Source organism: Myotis myotis, unplaced genomic scaffold (assembly GCF_014108235.1).
Source record: "Myotis myotis isolate mMyoMyo1 unplaced genomic scaffold, mMyoMyo1.p scaffold_m19_p_6, whole genome shotgun sequence".
Classification (NCBI taxonomy): Eukaryota; Metazoa; Chordata; class Mammalia; order Chiroptera; family Vespertilionidae; genus Myotis; species Myotis myotis.
Window position 1 is genome coordinate 28,950,303 of NW_023416368.1, and position 22,015 is coordinate 28,972,317.

The 22,015-nt window shown below is 36.9% G+C and overlaps 1 protein-coding gene across 2 annotated transcripts in view; it reads left to right on the plus strand.

The window, feature by feature from the left end:
* The window catches only part of PFDN1 (prefoldin subunit 1), a 59,773-nt gene that overhangs the window by 3,736 nt on the left and 34,022 nt on the right, over positions 1–22,015 (plus strand). For both annotated transcript variants that reach the window (XR_004968262.1, XM_036313509.1), the window contains exon 3: positions 16,166–16,250. Coding sequence is in view for 1 of the 2 variants with exons in the window: in XM_036313509.1 (XP_036169402.1) it covers positions 16,166–16,250 (85 nt within the window). In the remaining variant the exon portion in view is untranslated. The remainder of the gene's footprint in view (positions 1–16,165; positions 16,251–22,015) is intronic.

Here is a 22,015-nt window from a genome sequence, read left to right on the forward strand (position 1 = left end):
CAGATCTGTTCTCTGAGCAGTAGTAAGGAATGGAAAAGCCCTTAACTACAGGTCACATTCCATTACAATGAGCTAAAAGGAGAGGAATGGTTTGGGGGAGGGGGTTGAGATGCAGGAGGAGGGTTCTTCTGGAATTTAGTCTTTGACTATTACCTAGTAAGTGGACCATTACTTTAAGTTTGGAGAGCTTTTGGTTGGAATGGAATTTGACCTCAGTCTTGGGATGACTTATTTTGTGATTGATTTGAAGGAAGCATAACATGTGTAACATTTAGCAATGGCTTTGGAATGACATCATGAGAAGTAGACCCTGCTCCTGACTAGCTAATCCATATCTTTCTGGAAAAGAGATAGATTATGATAAAGTGTTCATTAGATTTGCTTGATCAGAATAAACAGTATACCACAAATTTTGTCTCCAGAGTTCATATTTTTCATTTTAGCTTATTTTAGGAGGAAGAGAATCCCAATTTGAGAGTTCATTACTGGGACACAAAAGAATTGGATTGAAAACAAAGTAGTGCCCTTGAATATGTGTCTATGTAGTATGAAGTGAATTGTTGGCATTCATGACAGGATAATTTTATCCTTAATGTGAATATCCTTAGGTCTTAAAACAGTAATGCTAGCTTTTCTAGCATGGTTGTTAACATGTTGTCCTTGGATTTCACATCACTACATTAGCCTGTTTGCAATAGCTAAAGAATCTTTTTCCAAAATAGAAAAACTCTTTGACTATCTTTGGCCTTTGAGTTACAATGAAGCTTTTTTAATTAGAATAATTTCATCTATTAAACATTCTGCAGAAGTGATAGGAGTGTTGCTTTTTTCTTTTTTGCATACTGCCCAAAGTGCTACAAATAGATTGCATTCCACATAAAGAGTCTTAGAGTTTAAAGGCTGGGAGATGAATTAGTTAATGGTAGGACAATAATATTTCCAGAAGATTTGTTTTGTATTATTTATGTTTTTAAAAAGAAATATGTAGTTTTAAATGTTTGGCTAAAGTGGAACTCCTGTATGGTTTCAGACTTTGGTTTTAAATTTGACTTTTGTGCTTTCTGCATCTCACTGGGACTGTGCATTTGACCCTGCATTGTAGGGGCATGTAAGGTGAGTAGTGTTTGTTGCTTGGCTAGAATATTAGTGCCCTCAGGAAGAAAAGACTTGCTGAGTATTAGTCTGGTCATGAGGACGTTCTCTTTCTTGATGCTAAACCTGAAATATCTATTTCTGAATTTATAGTCTTGGGTAATCTTGAGTATCATTGTGATTCACTTCTTTAATTCTAGTCTTTACGTTGTCTTATCTTTTCCTTTTTGAGTATTGTTTGGGAATTCTAAATAGAATACTAATTTTTCTCAAATTCTTGCTTTAAAACCATGGATTATAAAATCTAAACACTCCATTTTTTTTTTGTTTTAGAACCTGCAGTAGATTTTTGCCATTGCTGAAATTCAGGCCTCATTATATCTTTCCTAGACTATTGCAATAGCATATTAACTGTTCTTTATGCCTTTATTCTATCTGTCCAAATGCATTGTTTACACATCTTCCAGAGTTGATCATGTCAATATTCTTCATAAAATCCTTTGTTCATCCTCTGTTGTCCACAGGATAAAATTTAAACTCCTTAGCCTAGCATCATAGTCATTCATAATCTGTCCTTTATTTATCCTTCTAGTCTCAAGTCCCACCATTTTCTATTCCCAGACTCAGGATAGCTCGTAAATTTCATCACATGGACTTATTCCTTCCATTGGTTTTGGGTTATCTGTTGAGAAGGAGTTTAAGTCTCATATAGACTTTAAACATGTTTTTTTTAAAAAATATATTTTATTGATTTTTTACAGAGAAGAAGGGAGAGGGATAGAGAGTTAGAAACATCGATGAGAGAGATCGATCAGCTGCTTCCTGCACGCCCCCTACTGGGGATGTGCCTGCAACCAAGGTACATGCCCTTGACCGGAATCGAACCCGGGACCCCTCAGTCTGCAGGCCGACGCTCTATCCACTGAGCCAAACCGGTTTGGCGGCTAAACATGTTTTAATTGATTAGTGATGCCTGTCATGTAGTAGCACGTGAAGCAGAAATTGGTATTCTTAGCCTTGTCACATGGGCTTCCTCACACATGCCATGTTTGTGATTTCTTGCTTTTGCTCATTCTGTCCTTGGCCTGCGATATTCGACTTTCCCTTGTGACATTCTCATCCTTTAAGACAGAGCTTGTGTTTTCTGAAGATTTTGTCCTTTATGGCAGACTTAATTACATATCTGGGGTGGTGCCAGGGTTTTTGTTTCTGTAGCTACTAGAACACACACACACACATACATACACAGAATGAGAGAGAGATTGAGATTTGTTTTATTGATTGATTTAAAAAAATGTTTTTATTGATTTTAGAGAGCAAGGAAAGGAGAGGGAGAGAGTGATAGGAACATCGATGAGAGAGAAATGAGCCCACTACCTGGGTATGTGCCCCGACAGGGAATCGAATCAGCCACCTTTTGGTACATGGATTGACTGCTCAACCACTGAGCTACACCCACTGGGCTGATTGCCTTTTATTGATTTCAGAGAGGAAGGGAGAGGGAGAGAGATAGAAATATCAGTGATGAGAGATAGATAATCGATTGACTGCCTCCTGCACACCCTCTAATGGGGATTGAGCTTGCAACCCTGGCATGTGCCCTGACTGGGAATCGAACTGTGACTTCCTGGTTCATAGGTGGATGCTCAACCACTGAGCTACACCTGCTGGTCTGATTGATTTTTAAGCGGGTCGGTTTCCCCAACTAGATTGTCAGTTCTGTGAGACCATGTACATACATATTTATCTTTGTTTTGTTAGTTCTCAGCATAATGTCTGGCACAAAATAGATGTTAAATGTGTGTTGATTTGAGTTGAATACGATTCTTTCTTTTGCCTAAAATAACTTTTCTTTTGCATTTTCTTTTGGCTTTTTAGAAAGAATGTGTTTAGAAAGTGACAGACTTAGGATTAGATTTTGTTATTATTTTAATATTATGATTCAATAAAGATGAAATTATAAAAGTAACATATTTTGACTAATGTCTGGAATTTTGACCAAAATTATGTCATTTAATCTGACAGGATTAATTCTTTATTAAATTGTTGAGAAGGTTGACTAATTCTAAATACCAACCAGTTGCAGAGATATTCAGTCAGAACTGACACTATAGAAAAATCCAAGCCTTTGAAACTAAACTGAGGGCAGTATAACCCTTAGAGAATAAAGGCTATTCTATGCAGAACAGTATCTATATAATTATCTATTTTACCTTCCTCATCTTCACATAGGATGAAAGTCATTTTTCTTTTTAGGGTATGTATGTAGTTTACCAAATCATCGCAAGCCCAGTGCCTTTCAAGTTACAGATATGGAGAATTGGTAGAGTTAAATACCTGTTATATATGGCTATTTTGGACTTAAAACAAGGAAAATCAAACTGCAGGATAAGAAATGATGAATTGCTGTATACTGTAAGCTCTGGGTATTTGTTGCTCAAAGCTATATTCCATCCAGTCTCTTGGCATGTTGCCAGCACATTTTAGTTCTGTTACTTCATATTCTTTGGAGAGGCTGTTATGTAGCCTGATACTACTACCACCAATTTCTAGTTTTACTCCTTAAGCTGTTTGTGAGCTGACCTCACCAGACTGCTTTGAGAACTATGATGAAAGTTACAACTGTGGAATGATCTGTCTGAATAGTTGGAAGTGTTTGTCTTTGCATCTTTCTAGCATACAAGGAGGGAATCAAATAAATACTAGATCTCAAATAAATGTTACATGAATGTTTCTTGTATTTTTTTTTCATGAGTAAGAACCAGTTTCTAAGATATATGGTAGTTTTCTTCCTTTGTACTTTGTACAGAAGTAGAGTTTTTGTGTGTTTTCTTTTAAAATAAGAATTACATTTGAAAGTACACATAAATGACATTTTACCATGCTAGTGTTTGAAAAGATTAGGATAAATGTCAAACTTATTTTTATTAACAATAGGTATGACCCTGACCCTGATTTGATGTCAGGTCTATTGTCCTATTATTCCAATCTCCTTTTGCTTGAGTGTTACATAAATAACATTTCTTCTTTCCAAAGGGGACAAATTAAGCTTTTTATTTTTTTAATATGGGAGGAACTTGAGTAGATTAGCCTTTGAAAAGAATGATTAGTGTCTTTTTAAAACTTGAACCTAACTAAAAATAACTTTGTGCCATATTTAAACTAATTTAGAGGTATGCCACCATTCTGTGGGTATTTTTTTACGTTTAAGGAACTAAGAATGAACAATGGTATAAATCTACCAACTAGATAAGTGTCTAGCAATGCAGGCATCGCTGCTTGGGAGCGGTGTTGCTATTTCTACTTGTTGAAGTAATTTGATGGTTGATCTCTAATGGTTAAAAGATCCAGAAGTGTTAAGACTTAAGATAAATGTGGCACAGGTAGAAAGTGAAAACAGTAGGTTTATTCCTGATAGGTAATAAATGTAAAAAAAATATATAAATAGTTGAGTAACTTTTCAACTAATTAGGATGTAGAAATCTGAACTGTCCATGACAGGTTGGTTGAACTGCCCTTTGTTTAAAATGTTATGCTGGTTTTGTAGTGATTTCAATTGTAAGTTTGGATGTTGACCTGTAATTTGAACCATGACATTTGACAAAACCGGCATGAAATATTTGCAGTTTCTCTAAGTTTAGTTATGTTAAATATTAATAGAAAGGGATATAGTCATGCTGCCTCAAGTTTTGCAACTGTTTTACAATTTCATGTAGCTGTAGAGTTGGCATTCCAATTAATTTGAGGTAATTTTAAATCTGAAGAAGTAGTTGTATTATATTTGATTCCTAAAAGATTAAGAAATAAACTGTAAGTCATGGTGTAGTAAATATTGTTGATAAATAATGTTAATATTATAGTAAAAAATAGTTTATATTGTTCTCACTGGACTCAAGTTTGGATATTTTTAGTGCTTACTAGAGGAGAAAAAAGTAATGTGCAGGTTGCTTTTGGTGTGAGAGCACATTGCAAATTCATACGCTCTGTTTATGCTCTCTTCAAAGGTATTAATCTGTTTAGAGTAGAGAAAATATAAGCAAAGTTAAAATAATTTTCAAATGTAAGAAGGAATATTTTAGTTCTTTTTTAGGTTTTATTTTAAAGGAAGAGGAGTTCTTGTTGTTGCGCTGCTTTTACTAATAGACTATGACCCACCCTTCATGTGTTTTTATACAGAGCCATTTAAAGTCATGGCTTTCATTGCTCAGAGTTTGAAGGGAAAAACACACAACTTTTCCTGTTGTGCAAGGAAAAATGACTTCAGTTTTGTTGATGTTGAGTATGTATATAACCCCAGATGGGCACACTCTCCTCTTCCACAGATGTGGAACTCTAGGGAGAGGAGATTTTTGAGTAATATTCTTAATTTCCTTAAGTGTCAGTGATCTAAAAACTTGGTGTTCATTATAACTCTGCTGTACTGCTCTGTGGAATGACATCACTGTTTTTATGCCAAGGGAAGTTAACAAACATTTGCGTAGGAATTACATAGCCATGTTTCTTTTGCAGATACTTTAATTCCTTCCCTTCTTTCCATCCCATGTCCTCCAGGGTCCAAATAATCTCTGAAACACAGGAAAGTAATTTTGAAAAGGTTATGTTAATTAGAAGTCTATTGTACAAAAGGACAATGAAGGTTGTTATATACTTACCTTGGGATGTACAAACATGCTACAATTTTTTATTTAACGTGTTCTTGTAGGTTACTTATTTTAGGCCTAAACTTGTTTTAAAAAGGTAAATGTAATTGACTCATTTAGTTACTTGGAGGATTTTGTTTCTGCATTTCCTGATATCATAAGGCCTGAACTTTTTTTTTTAAAAAAAAACAACTGACAAAGGATTAAACAAAATCTACTTTTGTTGCATGAAAGTAGCAATTCTTCAACAACACAAGAGGATACTACAGTGTATTTGGTGATAAGCAAGAATCAATGTAGTAAACTGATGGGAGAGTGAAAGGTACCATTACCTTTGTTGTTCCTATGTAAATGAAAACAAAGGCAGCAATAATCTTGAGCTTTGCTACTTTGTCATTGGAGAATTATGTACTGTAACTTAGCTCTAGCTGAATTTTTCTGAAATGAAAAATAAAAAATTTTAAGCTGTACCAAGAATTTTCTGATTTTAGCTGCTACTTATAGTGGCAGATTTAGGAACAACTTGCTATCTAATCTGTTTGAGAGAGGACTGAAGTGTTCATGTCAAGGAATATATCTGCTTAATGAAACTGCCAAAAAGCTCAGAAAAAATATTCTGACATAGAAGGTCTGAGTCAGTCTATATATATGAACACACACTTGATAATGGCTTATTTTAGTATTCTTTTCTTATATCAGGAATTGCTGTGAACTGCAAATATTCTTTGCCCAGATGGAATAATTAGGATTGCAGTGTGTTGCATGCACCATTAGTGCCTGTGGCTTTGTGAAGAATGTATGCTCAATTTGTTTTTAGAATTTAAGTTTGAATGGACTTATCTGGGAGAATATTTCATTGTCCTGGCCAGGAACTCTCATTACTAACTCTTGTTCTTGTGAAAATGAATTACCTTGAAAGGGACCAGATTATCTGAAGAAGCTATTCCTTTGGCTTTGAAAGAGGACTTGAAATGTTCTCATATCAAAATTTTCACAGCAGCAGGAGCCCAGTATTAAAAGTGTATCTTTAAATAGATAAGAACATGACTGCCGTAAGCTGAGCCTTTTACATTGTTTAGCTCAGGGTAAAAAGATTTGGACCACAATATGCATCCTGTATGTGTGTGTTGGACTGAGTCTTTTGCATTTGTGCCAAAATATATTTATATTTCTCTGTGACTTTCTGCATTTATATGAGGAGTCTTCTGTTTGTGTCCTTCAGTACTCATTGGGTAGTAATCTTTTACTATCCAAGTGTTATATTTTATTGTGTTACATTTTAACCTACTAGTGAAATAAAGATCACATCTTGGAAAAAGTTGTAGCACAGCTTGATGCTTAGATGTGGAAATGTTTGGGGTTTGATGAGGGCAGAGTAAAAGTGGTAAACATCAGAGGTGATTATTTACCAGAATACTTAGAATACCAAATAGTGACCAAAAATAAGCATCATGTTTAAAATAGATTAACATACTACTGCTTCCATTTCAGGAGTAACAGTTTGATTTAAAAATACACAGTGATTTTTATTAGTACAGCTTGAACCTAGTAGTGTGAGTTACTCATTCAGAACAAAGAATGTTTACTTGGGATTGTGTTCCTGAAGGGAATAAAGACAGTGAATTCAGTCCTCATCTCATTTGACCTATCAGTAGTATTTAGTTCTGTTGATCTTTCCTTCTTGAAGCACTTGGCTTCCAGGACATCATCTTTTGATTTTCCTTCTATTTCACTGGCCATTCCTATTCAGTCTCCTTTTTCTGTTTTCTATCCTATTTCCAAATATTAGATTGATTTTGGACTGAGCCTTTGGATTTTTTCTGTTCTCTTTATCTGCACTCAGTCTGTTAGGGACCTCATCTAGGCTTATGTCTTTAAATGCCTTTTTATGTACTGACAACTCCTCAAATTTTTGTCTTTAGCCCTCTTCCCCAAACTCCAAACTTTACATCCACCTGCCTGCATTACATTTCCATTTGATGGGCTAACATGCTTCTGAAAAATAACTTGACTAAAATAAAGTTGTCACTGTTTACAAATAAATGAGTTAGGCCCTGGCCATGTGACTCAGTTGAGTATCGTTTCCAGTGCACCTAAGGGTTGCTGGTTCGATTGCCGGTCCGGGCATAAGCCCAGTTTGCAGGTTTAAGACCCAGTCAGGGTGTGTGCGGGAGGCAACTAATCCATGTTTTTCTCTCACATCGGTCCCCCCCCCCTTTCCTCTCTTTAAAAATCAATAAAAAGTAAACATACTCTCAAAAAATGAAAAAAAAGTACAGTCGGATGAGCTCTGACAAATGTAACAATATAGAACATTTTTGTCACCCTAAAAAGTTCCTTGCTTCTTCCAAGTCAATTCTCTCCTCTCCCAAATCCTGCTGTAAGTAACTGATAATCTGATTTCTATCACTGTTGATTAATTTTGACTATTTTAGAATTTCATATGGACTATATATAAATGGAATCATAGTATATACCCTTTTGTTCTTCTTTTATTAAGCATAATTTATCCATGTTGTGTATATCAGGCCTCCTCACTAGAGCTTCAATTCCATTTATGTCAGTACCCTTGCTTTTGCCTCCTTCCTTCTGCTTGCCAGCTTCAACTTCAGATTGGGTGAAGGATTTCATTATGAGGTGACTACATCCAGAATTAGGAAGTACCATGTTTTCTGTGTCGTCTTTGTTAGGGTCAGAGAAATGTTTCCCAGAAGTCTCCAAAAAGATGACCTCTCATATTTCATGACAGGAACTGAGCCACATACTTGGGCTTATGTCTTGGGGGATGGGACTGCCATGATTGGGAAAGACCTGTCAAGATTTACCCCAGGATTCACTTCCCTGAGTCACTTGGGAAAGTGGAGGGTACACAAAATTGGGGCTCTATTAACAAGGAAGACTGGATATGGAGTAGCTAACCATTAATGTCTGCTAAAAATTATCCACCACAGTCAATACAATGATCAACAGTTGAAGGCTAGCTACATGAAAACTGTTGGTATTATATTTAGAATGAATTAGGGAGAGTTTAACGGGGAAGCACAGCTAGAGAGCTATTGAAGTAATTCAGTTGTGTATTAAAAGGGCCTAAACTAAGGTGACAAGTGGAATGCAGAGGAAGTCAGTATGAAAGAAAGTGATGAATCAGTGATAAACTGGGAATGTGGGGGACAAGGAGGTTACCTGTAGCTTTGGGACTTAGGTGAGTGAGAAAGTGGTGATATCATTGATGAAGCTGAAGTTGAGATTGGGAAACTGCTTGGTAGGGAATGTTGGTATGGGTAGATAAAATGAGTTAAATTTGGGACATGTTGAATTTGAGGAGATGTGGAACTTACAAGTAATAGTGGTTGGTACTATTCTGAGGGTCATTAGCCAAGTTGAAGCCTTGAAAACAAATGAGTTCTGGGAGGGACTTTGGGTAGAGATAGCTTAGCTGAGAGCCTTGCATAATGTTTGCAATGGAAGCACTGGAAGAGAAAAGGCAGGTTGCGTTTAAGACTTAACATAGGTGATGAGGTGTTCCTGGACAGCTCCCTGAGTCAGTGGGAGAGGGCTGTCCCCAGCCTCCATCTTTGTTTCTCATATAAATGAATTTATACGAGAGACCTTGATTGTGTTGTAAAAAGCCAATTTATTAAAGCAATTAAAGCATGCACCTTTATTGAAAAAGCAAAGCAAGCAAACAAACCTGTACATCTGGCTTATGAAGCGCAGACGAGCTCTCAGCTAATCTGAAGAGCCAGTTGGGTGGGGGTCCGAGGTGGTATATGCCCTCCTGTCTATGGGTCTCAAAATTCCTCTGCTGAATACTTTGGGTGCAGATTAATTTTCAAGGTCCCTTTTTTTACTTTGTTGTGGTCTTCCCAGAATTCATGAGAAGCACCTGGCAACTTTATCTTGCCAAGCTTTGAGACTGCTGGCTTCTCTGCTTAGGGAGTAAAACTACCCTTTTTTTTCATTTCCCCTTTACCCCTGCCTTTCTACGTTCTCTCATTATGGAGGTTTTTAACCATTTGCTCTTAAGTGTCCTTGGCTGGGGAAGATAATGGCTTGTTAGTTACAAGCTGGCTGCGAATTGCCCACACTGTGTGGCCTTGTTTTACTTTCCTGTCTCAGTTTCCTTATTCCTCCTGTTAACAATACTGTTGTTGTTGGAAAAGATGCTTGATATGAGTAATCTTCTAATTTAGTAAGACTTGTTTTGTGGCCTAACATATGATTTATCCTGGAGAATGTTTCGTGTGCAATTGAGAGGAATGGTGAAGTGGGTGTATCCAATGAGTTCACAAGTGGATGTGTGTGGTTGGATCATTGGTCTCTTAACTTTAAGTTCCCACTCAGGTCTGGCCTTTCCTGCCTTTGGTGAGTGCTCCTCGCCCATTTGGGCCATCAGAGCACCTGCACTTGCAGAGCTCTGCATAGCTCCTGCTTGCTGCAGCTCTGCCCATCTCTGTGTCATGTTCCTTTCTTTCTTTTTTTAAAAATGTTTTTATTGATTTGAGAGAGAGAAAGAGAGACAGAGAGAGAAACAGAAACATCGACCGATTGCCTCTCATACACACTGTATGCACCCTGACCAGGGATCGAACCCACAACCTGGGCATGTTCCCTGACCAGGAATCAACCAGTGACCTTTTGGCGCACGAGACGATGCTCAACCAATTGAGGCACACTGGCCAGGGCTCATTTTCCTTTCTGACCTCTCTGACTGTGCCCCCTCATTGCCTTTCATTTTTCTCTTCCTCCTTTTGTTTCCCAGCTTTCTTCGAATTTTATCTAATATCTGCCAAGGCGTGCCTCAGATATTATCTGTCTTTTGTATTATTGCCATTCTAAAAAGTATGATTTTGCTTTTACTATGAACCTGTCTATGTTGTTTTATTAAAAGTGGATTTCTCAATGATGGCATATACGTAGTTGGATCATGCTTTTAAATTCAGTCTGGCAAACTTTACCTTTTTATTGGTATACTCATCATTTACATTTCAAGTAATTATTGCTATGATTTGATTTAAATCTACCTTAATAATTGTTTTCTATTTGTCTCATTTGTGCTTGAGTCCTTTCCCCCTCTTTTTTGTGTTCTTTTATATTATTTTTTATGATCATATTTTACCTTTACTTTTGGCTTATTAGTCCTCAGTAAAAAAAAAATTTTAGTTTAGTTATTGTCCTATTTTTTTACAATATATTTCTTTAATTGATCTCAGTCTACCTTTAAATAATAATATTATACCACTTCATCTTATATGTCAAATTGCTCCAGTCATTCCTTTTTTTTATTGTTATGCATTTTACATATGTTATGAAGACCATAGTATGTTGTTATTATTTTGCTTTATATCAGGAATTGGCAAGCTTGTTTTATAATTGGCCAGGTAGTAAATATTTTTGGCTTGATAGCCAATAAAATGGTTTGCTGGTCATATCTTTGTCACAGTTGTCTCTCTTAACTCTGCAATTGTTGTGAGAAAGCAGCCATAGACATTATATAAATAAATGATCATGGTTAGATTAGCCTGCAAGCATAGTTTGCTAACCTCTGCTTTAGAAAGTCAACTATCTTTTAAAATGATTAACAATAAGAAAAACATGCCTATTATATTCATCTTAATTCATACTATTTTCAGTGCTTTTCATTTCTCTGTAAGTTGCCATATGTTATCATACTCCTTCTACCGGAAGAACTACCTCTAACATTTCTTAGGGTGTTTGTTTGTTTGTTAGAATAAACTTTTTTTTTTTTTTTTTTTTAATATATTTTATTGATTTTTCACAGAGAAGAAGGGAGAGAGATAGAGAGTTAGAAACATCGATGAGAGAGAAACATCGATCAGCTGCCTCCTGCACATCTCCCACTGGGGATGTGCCCACAACCCAGGTACATGCCCTTGACCGGAATCGAACCTGGGACCTTTCAGTCCGCAGGCCGACGCTCTATCCACTGAGCCAAACCGGTTTCGGCTGTTAGAATAAACTTTATCAGCTTTTGTTTGTTTGAATTTACCCTTTATTTTTGAAAGATATTTTCATTGTATATGTAATGCTGTGTTAATAATAAATAGCTGGTTTCTTTCGGTATGTACTTTGAAAATGTCATTACCAAGGTATTGATAAACAAGTGTCTTCTGTTTTACTCTGACAAGAGGTAAGTTTATTTTTCTTCTGCATCCCACAGTATAGGTGTACCATAATTTGTTAATTGTTTCCTTACTGAGGGATTTAGGTTCCTTCCTTCCTTCCTTTTGCTAAAAATTATGATGTAAAAGTTTTTTGCATGTAGATCTTTGTGCACATGCAAGTAGTTTTCATTGCCCATGGAATGAGGCAAAGAAACAAGATAAGTTCATTCTTCTTCAGCTTTTCCTGTGCCACTTAATTTGTGGATGCCCTAAGTCAGTGATGGTGAACCTATGACACGCGTGTCAGAGGTGACATGCGAACTCATTTTTTTGGTTGATTTTTCTTTGTTAAATGGCATTTAAATATATAAAATATCAAAAATATAAACACTTGTTTTACTATGGTTGCAAATATCAAAAAATTTCTATATCTGACACGGCACCAGAGGTAGGTTGGGGTTTTTCAAAATGCTGACACGCCGAGCTCAAAAGGTTCACCATCACTGCCCTAAGTGCTATTTGGAATATGTTTTCAGATGTCCTCTAAAAATTTCCCACCCAAACAGAAGGCATTATCATTACCCTATTGTTGTCTCTGAATAGTGTCTACTTTGGAAGCGTACCCAAAAAACATCATTGCCACTGATCCCGGATTGTGTTTTGGGTTTGTGTGCAAAGTGGAAGAAGTCACGTACCAATCCGCGGGGCAATTCAGAACACAGCCTCTGATGTTTCTCAAACAAATCAAAGGCCATCATAAAATTACGTTTTTCGGATGGCATAATTACAGATAAATGAGGAACTGGAACCGCAGGCTACGAGCCCTTAAGAACTGACAGTGCAGGGCCACGGGGCACTGATTTCCAAAGTAGAGGCCTTTTACGAAGCAGTGACTCTAGTCTAGATTATGTCATCCCGAGCATGGTAAGCACATTCTCTGCATATCATTTGTCATCTAAAAATAATTCCCCTCTTCATGGTTTATTTTTCCTTTATGGCACATTCTGAATTCCAGATTTTTTAAATCTGCCATTTGGTTTTCCATAAACTTATCAGGCAGGACCTCTGTGAGATCCTCTGCTTTGAGGAACTATCTGCATAATATTTATTTCTGATATATGACTCATAATTACATTGTCATGATATATCCCTTGTCTTCAAAATGGCATCTGATAATTCAGTACCTTTTTAACAATAGACAAAGTGTTTTCTAAAGCAGCGGTCGCCAACTGGTGGTCCGTGAAGTCCAAAAGGTTGGTGACCGCTGTTCTAAAGACTTTTTTTCAGAAATCCAAATGTTTCTTGGGGCCCTTTCCAAGAAATATACCATGTATCATTGACATTTATTTTTATCTATATATCTTTATTTTTTAATCCTCACCCGAAGATATTTTTCCATTTGTTTTTAGATAGAGTAGAAGGGAGGCGGAGGGAGAGAGAGAGAAAAAAACATCGATATGAGAGAGACACATTGATTGGTTGCTTCCTGCACATGCCCCTACCAGGCCAGGGATCGAGTGTGCAATTGAGGTATATGCCCTCGACTGGGAATCGAACCTGCGACCCTTTGGTGCGTAGGCCGACTCTCTAAACCAGTGATGGCGAACCTTTTGAGCTCGGCCTGTCAGCATTTTGAAAAACCCTAACTTAACTCTGGTTAAGTAATTTCTATATCACATATAGAAATTTTTTGATATTTGCAACCATAGTAAAACAAATATTTATATTTTTTATATTTATTTTATATATTTAAATGCCATTTAACAAAGAAAAATCAACCAAAAAAATGAGTTCACGCGTGTCATAGGTTCGCCATCACTGCTCTAAACTCTGAGCAATCCAGCCAGGGCTCTTTGGCATTTTTAAATTTGAGGACTAAGCCAAAATTCCCATAACATTTTTGTTTGAATTTTGACTATGTAATTTTTAAGGTGGACATTTGAATTTCCTCAGTACTCATCCTTGTTTAAAACTTTAATTGCTCAGATGTCCTTAAGCTTATAGTAGATTGGCCAGCTTTGGTGACATCTCTCTGGCCTTTGAGGTTGGCACAGTCCAGTATAGCTGTCTCAGGGATGTGTGGCCATGGAAAAACATATTTTGGTTGTTGAGTGTTTTTGCTTTCTAGTAATTTTATTTTCTGCTCCAGGGATTTAATATCTGTTCAGATAATTTATTTTTTAAGGCCACATAAGTAATGGCTTGACCTCTAATCTTAGCTTTGGAAATTTCCCAGACACTAATAAAGATAATGTCCAATGACCTTTTATTTAAGAATACTACTCACTGGCCAGCAATCAGTGCTATTTAAAAATGTATATTTACTCTAAAAATGATTTTCTACCTGGCCAGTGTTTCTCAGTGGTTAGAGCATCAGCCTGCTCACCAAAGAGTTGTGGATTCAGTTCCTGATCAAGGGCACGTGCCTAGGTTGGGGGTTCGTTCCCTGCCCTCATTGGGGCTAGTGCAGGAGTCAGCTAATCCGTACATCAATGTTTCTTGCTCTCTCCCTCACCCCTACCTCCCTTAAAAACAATGGAAGGGATATCCTCGGGTGTGAGGTTTAAAAAAAATTAAAAAAAACACACACACACAAAATGATTTTCATAGTTAAAAGACTTTCTTAGAAAAATCATGCATGTAATGACCTGATTTGGTGACTCTTGGGCCTAGATTTATAATACTTTTTACATGGTGTCATTGAGACTTAGTACCATTCTAAACAACTCTTCTCTACAACTACTGTACCAAATACAGATGCTCTTCAACTTAAAATGGGGTATGTCCCGATAAACACATTCTAAGTTGAAAATATAAATTGAAAATGCATTTAATACATCTAACCTAAACATCATAGCTTAGTCTAGCCTACCCGTGCTTAGCTTACCTACAGATGGGCAAAGTCATCTAACACATAGTCTATTTTATAATAAACTGTTGGGGGCATCCAGGCTGGCAGGGGGGGCAGTTAGGGGCAACCAGGCCAGCAAGGGGGGGCTGTTAGGGGCCACCAGACAGGCAGGCAGGTGAGCGATTAGGAGTCAGCAGTCCAGGATTGTGAGAGGGATGTCTGACTGCTGGTTTAAGCCTGATCCCTGGGATCCTGGAATGGAGAGGATGCAGGCTGGGCTGAGGGTGACACCCCCCTCCCCCCCCCTTCCCTGTGCACGAATTTCGTGCACCGGGCCTCTAGTATCTGTAGTAACAGACCCTCTTGCTAAGAACCTATCAAGACAGTGTTTTTGTGAGGTTGGTAGAGGAAACTGCATATTGCTACTTTGATGTGTTTTCTTGTTTGGCTTTTCATTAAGAGATGTTTAGTTCTTTGTTAGAAACTCCTATGTTATGTACAAAGAGAAGAAACAGTTCACTTAATTAATTGTAATCTTTAATTGAAATCTGTTATAGCCTAGTTCAGTGATGGTGTTCGCCATCACTGGCCTACTTTTAGGACAGTCCTAAAAGAGATTTGAGTAATTGAGGTTTTCCCCTAGTTCCAGTAGAAGGGAAGTATTTCGGTTCACTTACTTGAGGCTATAAAGTAATTTGTTCTTCCTTTCCCTACAGCAAGAATTATGAACATAAAGTCACAGAACAGATTCAGTGTTAATTTTTAAAGCTTCCCCATATTTCCACCCTCATCTGTTGTAAATAATATGTCTGACTATAAAATGGAAAAAGTTGAAATTTTCCACTGGTGCATTTTGAGCTTTTCAGAGGTATTATACACTCTGGAAATAATAATAAAAGATACTAGACTTTATACAGTGCTTTTTGTGTTAGGAACTCATATAAACACTAATGCATTGATCCTAACACAGTACTTGATTGTGACTTTAAAAGGTCATGAGTTACTGCTGTTACAACAATAAAATAAAAAAAAAGATTGGAGAGAGAGTTCTAATTTATAAATATTGTTTAAAAAATATCCAGATAAAAGTTGATACAGATAACTGGAAAAATAAAAATTATGGGGGATTTTTATTGTTTGTTAACTTTTCTCTTAGCCTGTAGTAGATTTTTATCCCTTTATATGTTTTCTCCACTTATTTATGAATTTACTTGAAGCCTGATTTGATTCTTTTCTTAGATAAGAAGGCAAAATTTACTTTTAAGCTTTTATTCCTTCTCTGCCAAGAAGGTTTAAACCTGTGGTGATTTTTGGAGTTTGTCACATTAACATAACAATGCATGTTATTAGTCCTAAATTGGGAGATTGTTCCTTTAGCTTTCTTAGTTTAATATTTGTTGATTTTGATGAATAAAGTGGTCATGTGGCTTCATCTTCAACTTTTTTGTGTTTTGTAGGTTTATTCTTCAGTCCAAGGAGGTAATTCACAATCAGCTGTTAGAGAAACAGAAAATAGCAGAGGAAAAAATTAAAGAATTGGAAGTAAGTTTTGAGTGAATATTGACAGTAAGTAGCCAACTTTTAGAAAATAGTAATTATCTCATTGTGTCATATTAAATGAAATGTATGCCTGCTAAAGTCATGCCATTATGTAATTTTTTTCTAATTGTGTTAGAGCTATGAAGCAGTCAAATTAATGGCAGTGTATAAGACACAAAAAAGTCTCTAGAAACTGGGGAATTTTTTTTTTTTTTTTTTTTAAAATATATTTTATTGATTTTTTACAGAGAGGAAGGGAGAGAGATAGAGAGCTAGAAACATCGATGAGAGAGAAACATCGATCAGCTGCCTCCTGCACATCTCCCACTGGGGATGTGCCCACAACCCAGGCACATGCCCCCGACCGGAATCGAACCCGGGACCCCTCAGTCCGCAGGCCAACGCTCTATCCACCGAGCCAAACCGGTTTCGGCGAAACTGGGGAATTTTGAAGAAGATAGGATGCTGTTATTCTGAGTGTATTTTCTCCTTTGCCTTTGAATGAATATATCTGTTTTTAAAATACAAAAATAACACAACATATATTTAACCACTACATATTATACCTGGTAGGGTATGAACATGGCTAATGATAATACTAAAGGATCTTGATATACTGGTATGTCTCTTTTACACATTGTAATTACTTTAACATAGATTGGGTTAGACAATCAGACAAGGACTGATTATTAAGCTATAATTAATTAACTATCTGAAGGATAGTGCTCTGATGAGGAAAACAAATTATTATTTTTTAGGTAGGGAAAATGATTAGTATAGGTAAAAGTAGCTTAGTAAATCTTAGGAAAATTGAAGTTTATTATTAAAATGTCCTTATACATTAAGACTTTTGATGAGATACTCTTCTTGGGCTTTGGTGAAGGGTGCATTCTGTTTATAGCAAAAGTTGGACTGGACAAAAAACTGGTTATTATTTCTTTGGGAACAAGATTTCCTGAGATGGGGTGGATACAATGACTTCATAGGTCACTTTATCTAATTTGTGTGAGTACCACTGGAGGCAGTGGTTCAGATCTGACTCAGCCCTCTGCTGAGTGGTGAGGCACCCCCAGCCTGCTGGGGATTTCTCAGGGGCACTGACTTGGCGTGGCCGGGGTGAGCATGTAGTGTCTATGGTTACTTAGGCTGATTTTTGTTTGACTACTGATGATAATTTAAACAAACTTGATAATAGTTTTGTAGTTTAGAAAGATCTATTGTGAAAACAAAACAAATAAGCAAGCAAACAAAACAAAAAAGAAAAAACTGTTTCCTGCAGTAATCAGGTTGTTATTGTGTCCTGTTTTATCATTTTTGTCAGCCAATTGTTCTAGATAGAATTTTATATTCTCTAGGGTTTTCAAACAAAAGTACTGTATCTTAACTCCAATCACAACTGTTTCATGTAGATAAAAAATGTGATTTTGCAACTGTAGGTAAATATACCTAAAAATTGTCCTGATGAATTAGTAGCAAGATGCAAAATAATGTGTATATAATTCTCTTATGATCTCTGTGTTGGATAAATTGTAACAACTATGTGTTAACTTTTATAATTTAAAAAATTGTCAAGGAAAAATTGCCACAGATGATTATTTTAGCATACTATCAGTTCTAATGAGTAGTAGGAAATTTATTTTCTAAACATTTCTTTCATAGAATCTCACATACTAAGTATCCTGATATCTGTCAGATAATAGAAGTAGATTAGCTGGCTTGTTGGTACCTGTTTGAAATGCTAATTATAGCTATAAAAAACTAGCAGTTAAACTCTAGTCTCTACCCTAGGAAGTTATTTTCTCTTTAATCTTTCTTTTTACTGTTATTTATATTATAAAAGCAATATAAGTGCTTATAGAAATGAAAAAGTCAGAAAAGAAAACAAACGATAAAATGGAAATATAACCTTCCCCTCTTCCCTGCACACTCCCATATGTCACCTCTGCAGTAGTGTGTATCATTCCAAACTTTATTTTATAAACACATTCATACACATATATATGCACTTTAAAAAAAAATAATGAGCAATCTGTATATATTTTTCATCATTTGATAACTTATCTTTCTACTTTAGTGATATAAATTTAGTTTATATGTAATAAAATTTAAAAAATTTTTAAGTGATTTCAGAGAGAAGGGGAGAGGGAGAGAGAGAGAGAGAAACATCAATGATGAGAGAGAATCATTGATCGGCTGCCTCCTGCATGCCCTCCTACTGGGGATTGAACCTGCTACCTGGGCATGTACCCTGACTAGGAATTCAACCATGACCTCCTGGTTCATAGGTTGATACTCAATCACTGAGCCACACTGGCCGGGCTATATTTAATTTCTTGTATTTCATTTCTCCTACCATTGTAGGTTCCTTATTACCTCAACATTCAATTATTCTATGATCCCTACCTCTACATTTTGTATACTCTCCAATACTGCCCTATCATGTTTTGTTAATAGTATCACCCAGTACATACTCTGTCTTCCCTGAAACAATCCTGTACTTTTCCACTGCTATACCTTTAGAACTTTGTTACTTCAGACTGAAATATATGCATGTGTACACACCCACATGTGCACTTATACACACAAACATTGGTAATTATAGTGTTTGATTTTCTTTTGCTTATTTAGTTTAGTTATTTAGAGAGATGTATTAAATCTCCCTCTATGATGATGTTTATCAATTTCTCCTTAGTTTTTCAGTTTAGTGGGCAATGGTATTTAGAGACTATTGTCTGGGTGCTGTAAGTGCTCATTATTACTGTGCACATAGTTCAGAGGGTATGTTTCATTTTGCTTTATATGTTTAGGAATATTTCAGCTTTTTTAAAGATAACATTCCACTGACTTCTGGCTTCCATTGTTGCTATTGAGAAGTTATCTATCAGTCTAAGTGTTGTTCCTTTGTTTATTTACTCTCTGGCTACTTTTAATGTTCTCTCTCTTTCTTTAAAAATAAATCTTTATTGTTGAACATATTACAGATGCCCCCTCTTTCCCCCCTCTATTGACCCCCCTCTCTCTTTTTCTTTAATGCTTTGTAGTTTCTCTGGGATATGTGTAGGTATGAATTCAGTCTTTTTATTTTTTTCCTTTGTCCTACTTGGATTAAGTTGAGTTTTCTGAATCTGAGGATTAGTGTCTTCCACCAATTCTGGAAAGTTCTTATTATCTCTGAATATTACCTTCCTGTTTTCTCTATTAAATGGTATTTTCTTCAGGAATTTTTCCTCCCACCTTTAAACCAGCTACCCCCACATCTGCAGTAGATTCTTAACTGGTTTTTCCATCTCCAGTTTTCCCCCTTCCAGTCCTTTTAACATATTTAGATTAGATGAGTTGGAGGGGCTCATCCTTCCTTGGCTCTTTTTCTTTTTTAAAAAAAATATTTTTATTGATTTCAAAGAGGAAGGGAGAGGGAGGGAGGGAGAGAGAGAAACATCAATGATGAGAGAATCATTGATTGGCTGCTTCCTGCATGCCCCACACTGAGGATCGAGCCAGCAACCCAGGCATGTGCCCTGACTGGGAATCGAACCGTGACCTCCTGGTTCATAGGTCGAAGCTCAACCACTGAGCCATGCTGGCTGGGCCCTTCCATGGTGCTTGTCATTATCCTGAGAAAAAATTCAGATGAGTGACAGAAAGCAGTGTTGGAACAAAGCAAGTGACTTTATTAAGGAAGCAAAAAGCAAGCAGATTTATTAAGAATACACTAGGCATAAAGCATAAGCGGGCAACTCAGATAGTTTGAATGCCACACCTGGTAGGGGTTCAAGTTCCCCCCCATAGGTTTCAAGGTTCCCTTGCCAGGCGGACTAGATTTTAAGGTTCCCCTTTTACATTGTTGTAGCTTTTCCCAGAATGTATGAGAACATCTGGTGATTCTATCTTGGAAGTACCAAGACTGCTGACTTTTTTGTTCAGTAGGTGAGATAAACTCCCCCCTGTAACCCCTTTCCCTTCCTCCTGCCCTAGCAGCTATCTATCCTGCCTTACATTTATCCCAACTAACCAGATGCTTTTGGGGTTTTTGTTATTTGTCCCCCAGACTTCATCTGTCCTTGGGTTTATCTGGCACAAATGCCATTAATTGGATCTTTGTTCTCTTATTTTCCCAGGCCAGGGTGATTTAAGCTATATATGCTCTGTCAGGGAGGAGAGGTATAAATCGTTTGCTCTAAGTGCCCTTGGTTGGGAAAGATAAAGTCTTGTAATTCACAAGCTGGCTGCAAACTGCCCCACTGTTTGGCCTTGTTTAATTTTCTTGTCTCAGTTTCCCCATTCCACTTGTCCAGGAATTTTCCTAGCTTCTTACTATCCTGGCACAATATCACTCCTCTTTGTAAAACCCATCATTGTTTTTAGAGTAAAAGTTCAAACTTAAATATACCTTTAAGTTTCTTTATGAAATTACTCCTATTTATTTTCCTCATCTCTCTCATTCCTCTGCTTTCTCTTACACTGTATGCTTCAGCCATGCAGAAATATTCTGTTTTTAGAACTTGCTGTGCTTTCTATGTTTCTACTAGGTCTTTGTAAAAGTAGTTCCCTCTAACTGGGAACTTCTTCCTGCCCTTACCACCAGCTCCGTCTGTTAATCTTTAGGATCTTAGTTTAGGGCTGTTTCTCTTGAGAACCATTTTCTGATTCCTCAATTTTAAATTGGGTGCTTTTTCCTTTTTCTCCCTAGTTTTATAGCGCAATGTGGGAATTTGGGCATTTGAGCTATTACTAGTTGAAATAATTACAACTATGGTTTCCTATTACTTTGCGAAACTAGATATAGATTCAGAGCTCTAAATAGTTTTTCCCAAAGCATACCAATTGTTGTTCCTCCTTTCAAATATGCAGTCTCTTCTTCTGGGCCCCAGTATTTTTGCCAGTCTAACCTGTTTTGTCTTAACCCTGTTTAGTTATCATTCGCATGTTAATTTCTGCCCTCAGATTCCTTACAATTAAATTGGGAGGCATGCCTGGATGGTGTGGTTCAGTGATTGAGCACTGACACATGCACCAAGTGTTCCCAGTTCAGTTTCCAGTCAGGGCACATGCCCGGATTTCTGGATTTCTGGCCCAATCCCTGGTGGGGGCCATGGAGGAGGCAGCCAATCGATATTTCTCTCTCATCAATGTTTCTATCTATCCCTCTTTCTCTAAAATCAATAAAAACATATTTTTTAAATTGGGGAGGTACAGTGTATACATAACTCTGCAAACAAGGGCCAGACTGTTTCTGTTTAGCATCTTATTCATCTCTGAAGGGGTAAGGTTGTTTTTGGTCTGAGTCCATGGGTCCAGTTTCTTTTCTTTTAAATGTTATTTACTAATTTTAGAGAGAGAAATGTTGTTCCATTTAGCTGTGTATTCATTGGCTGATTCTTATATGTGTTCCTTGGTGTATTGGGACAACCAACTGAACTACCCTGCCAGGGCACATAGGTCCAGTTTCTGATCAAAGCATTTAGCTTGGCCTGCTATGTGAATGCCTCCTTTTCTATGACCTGGTGCTGGTCTTGATTCAGGGTCTCTAATTTGAGAGCCCATTTCCATGAGTACTTCATAGATTTCCTTTTATTCACGTCTGTTCTTACTGTTCCTTTAGGTTTGCCCTCTCCAGATCTTTCCCCCTAGTCTTTATTTATAGTGCAAAGCTTACCGAGAATTTGTCTAACTTTTGTTAATCTGTTGTGCTGTGCCTGCATTGTCACCCAACTGTGGCCTTACCTGCTGGCCCTTTCCTCTTACGTAGCAGAGGTGGGGGTACTATA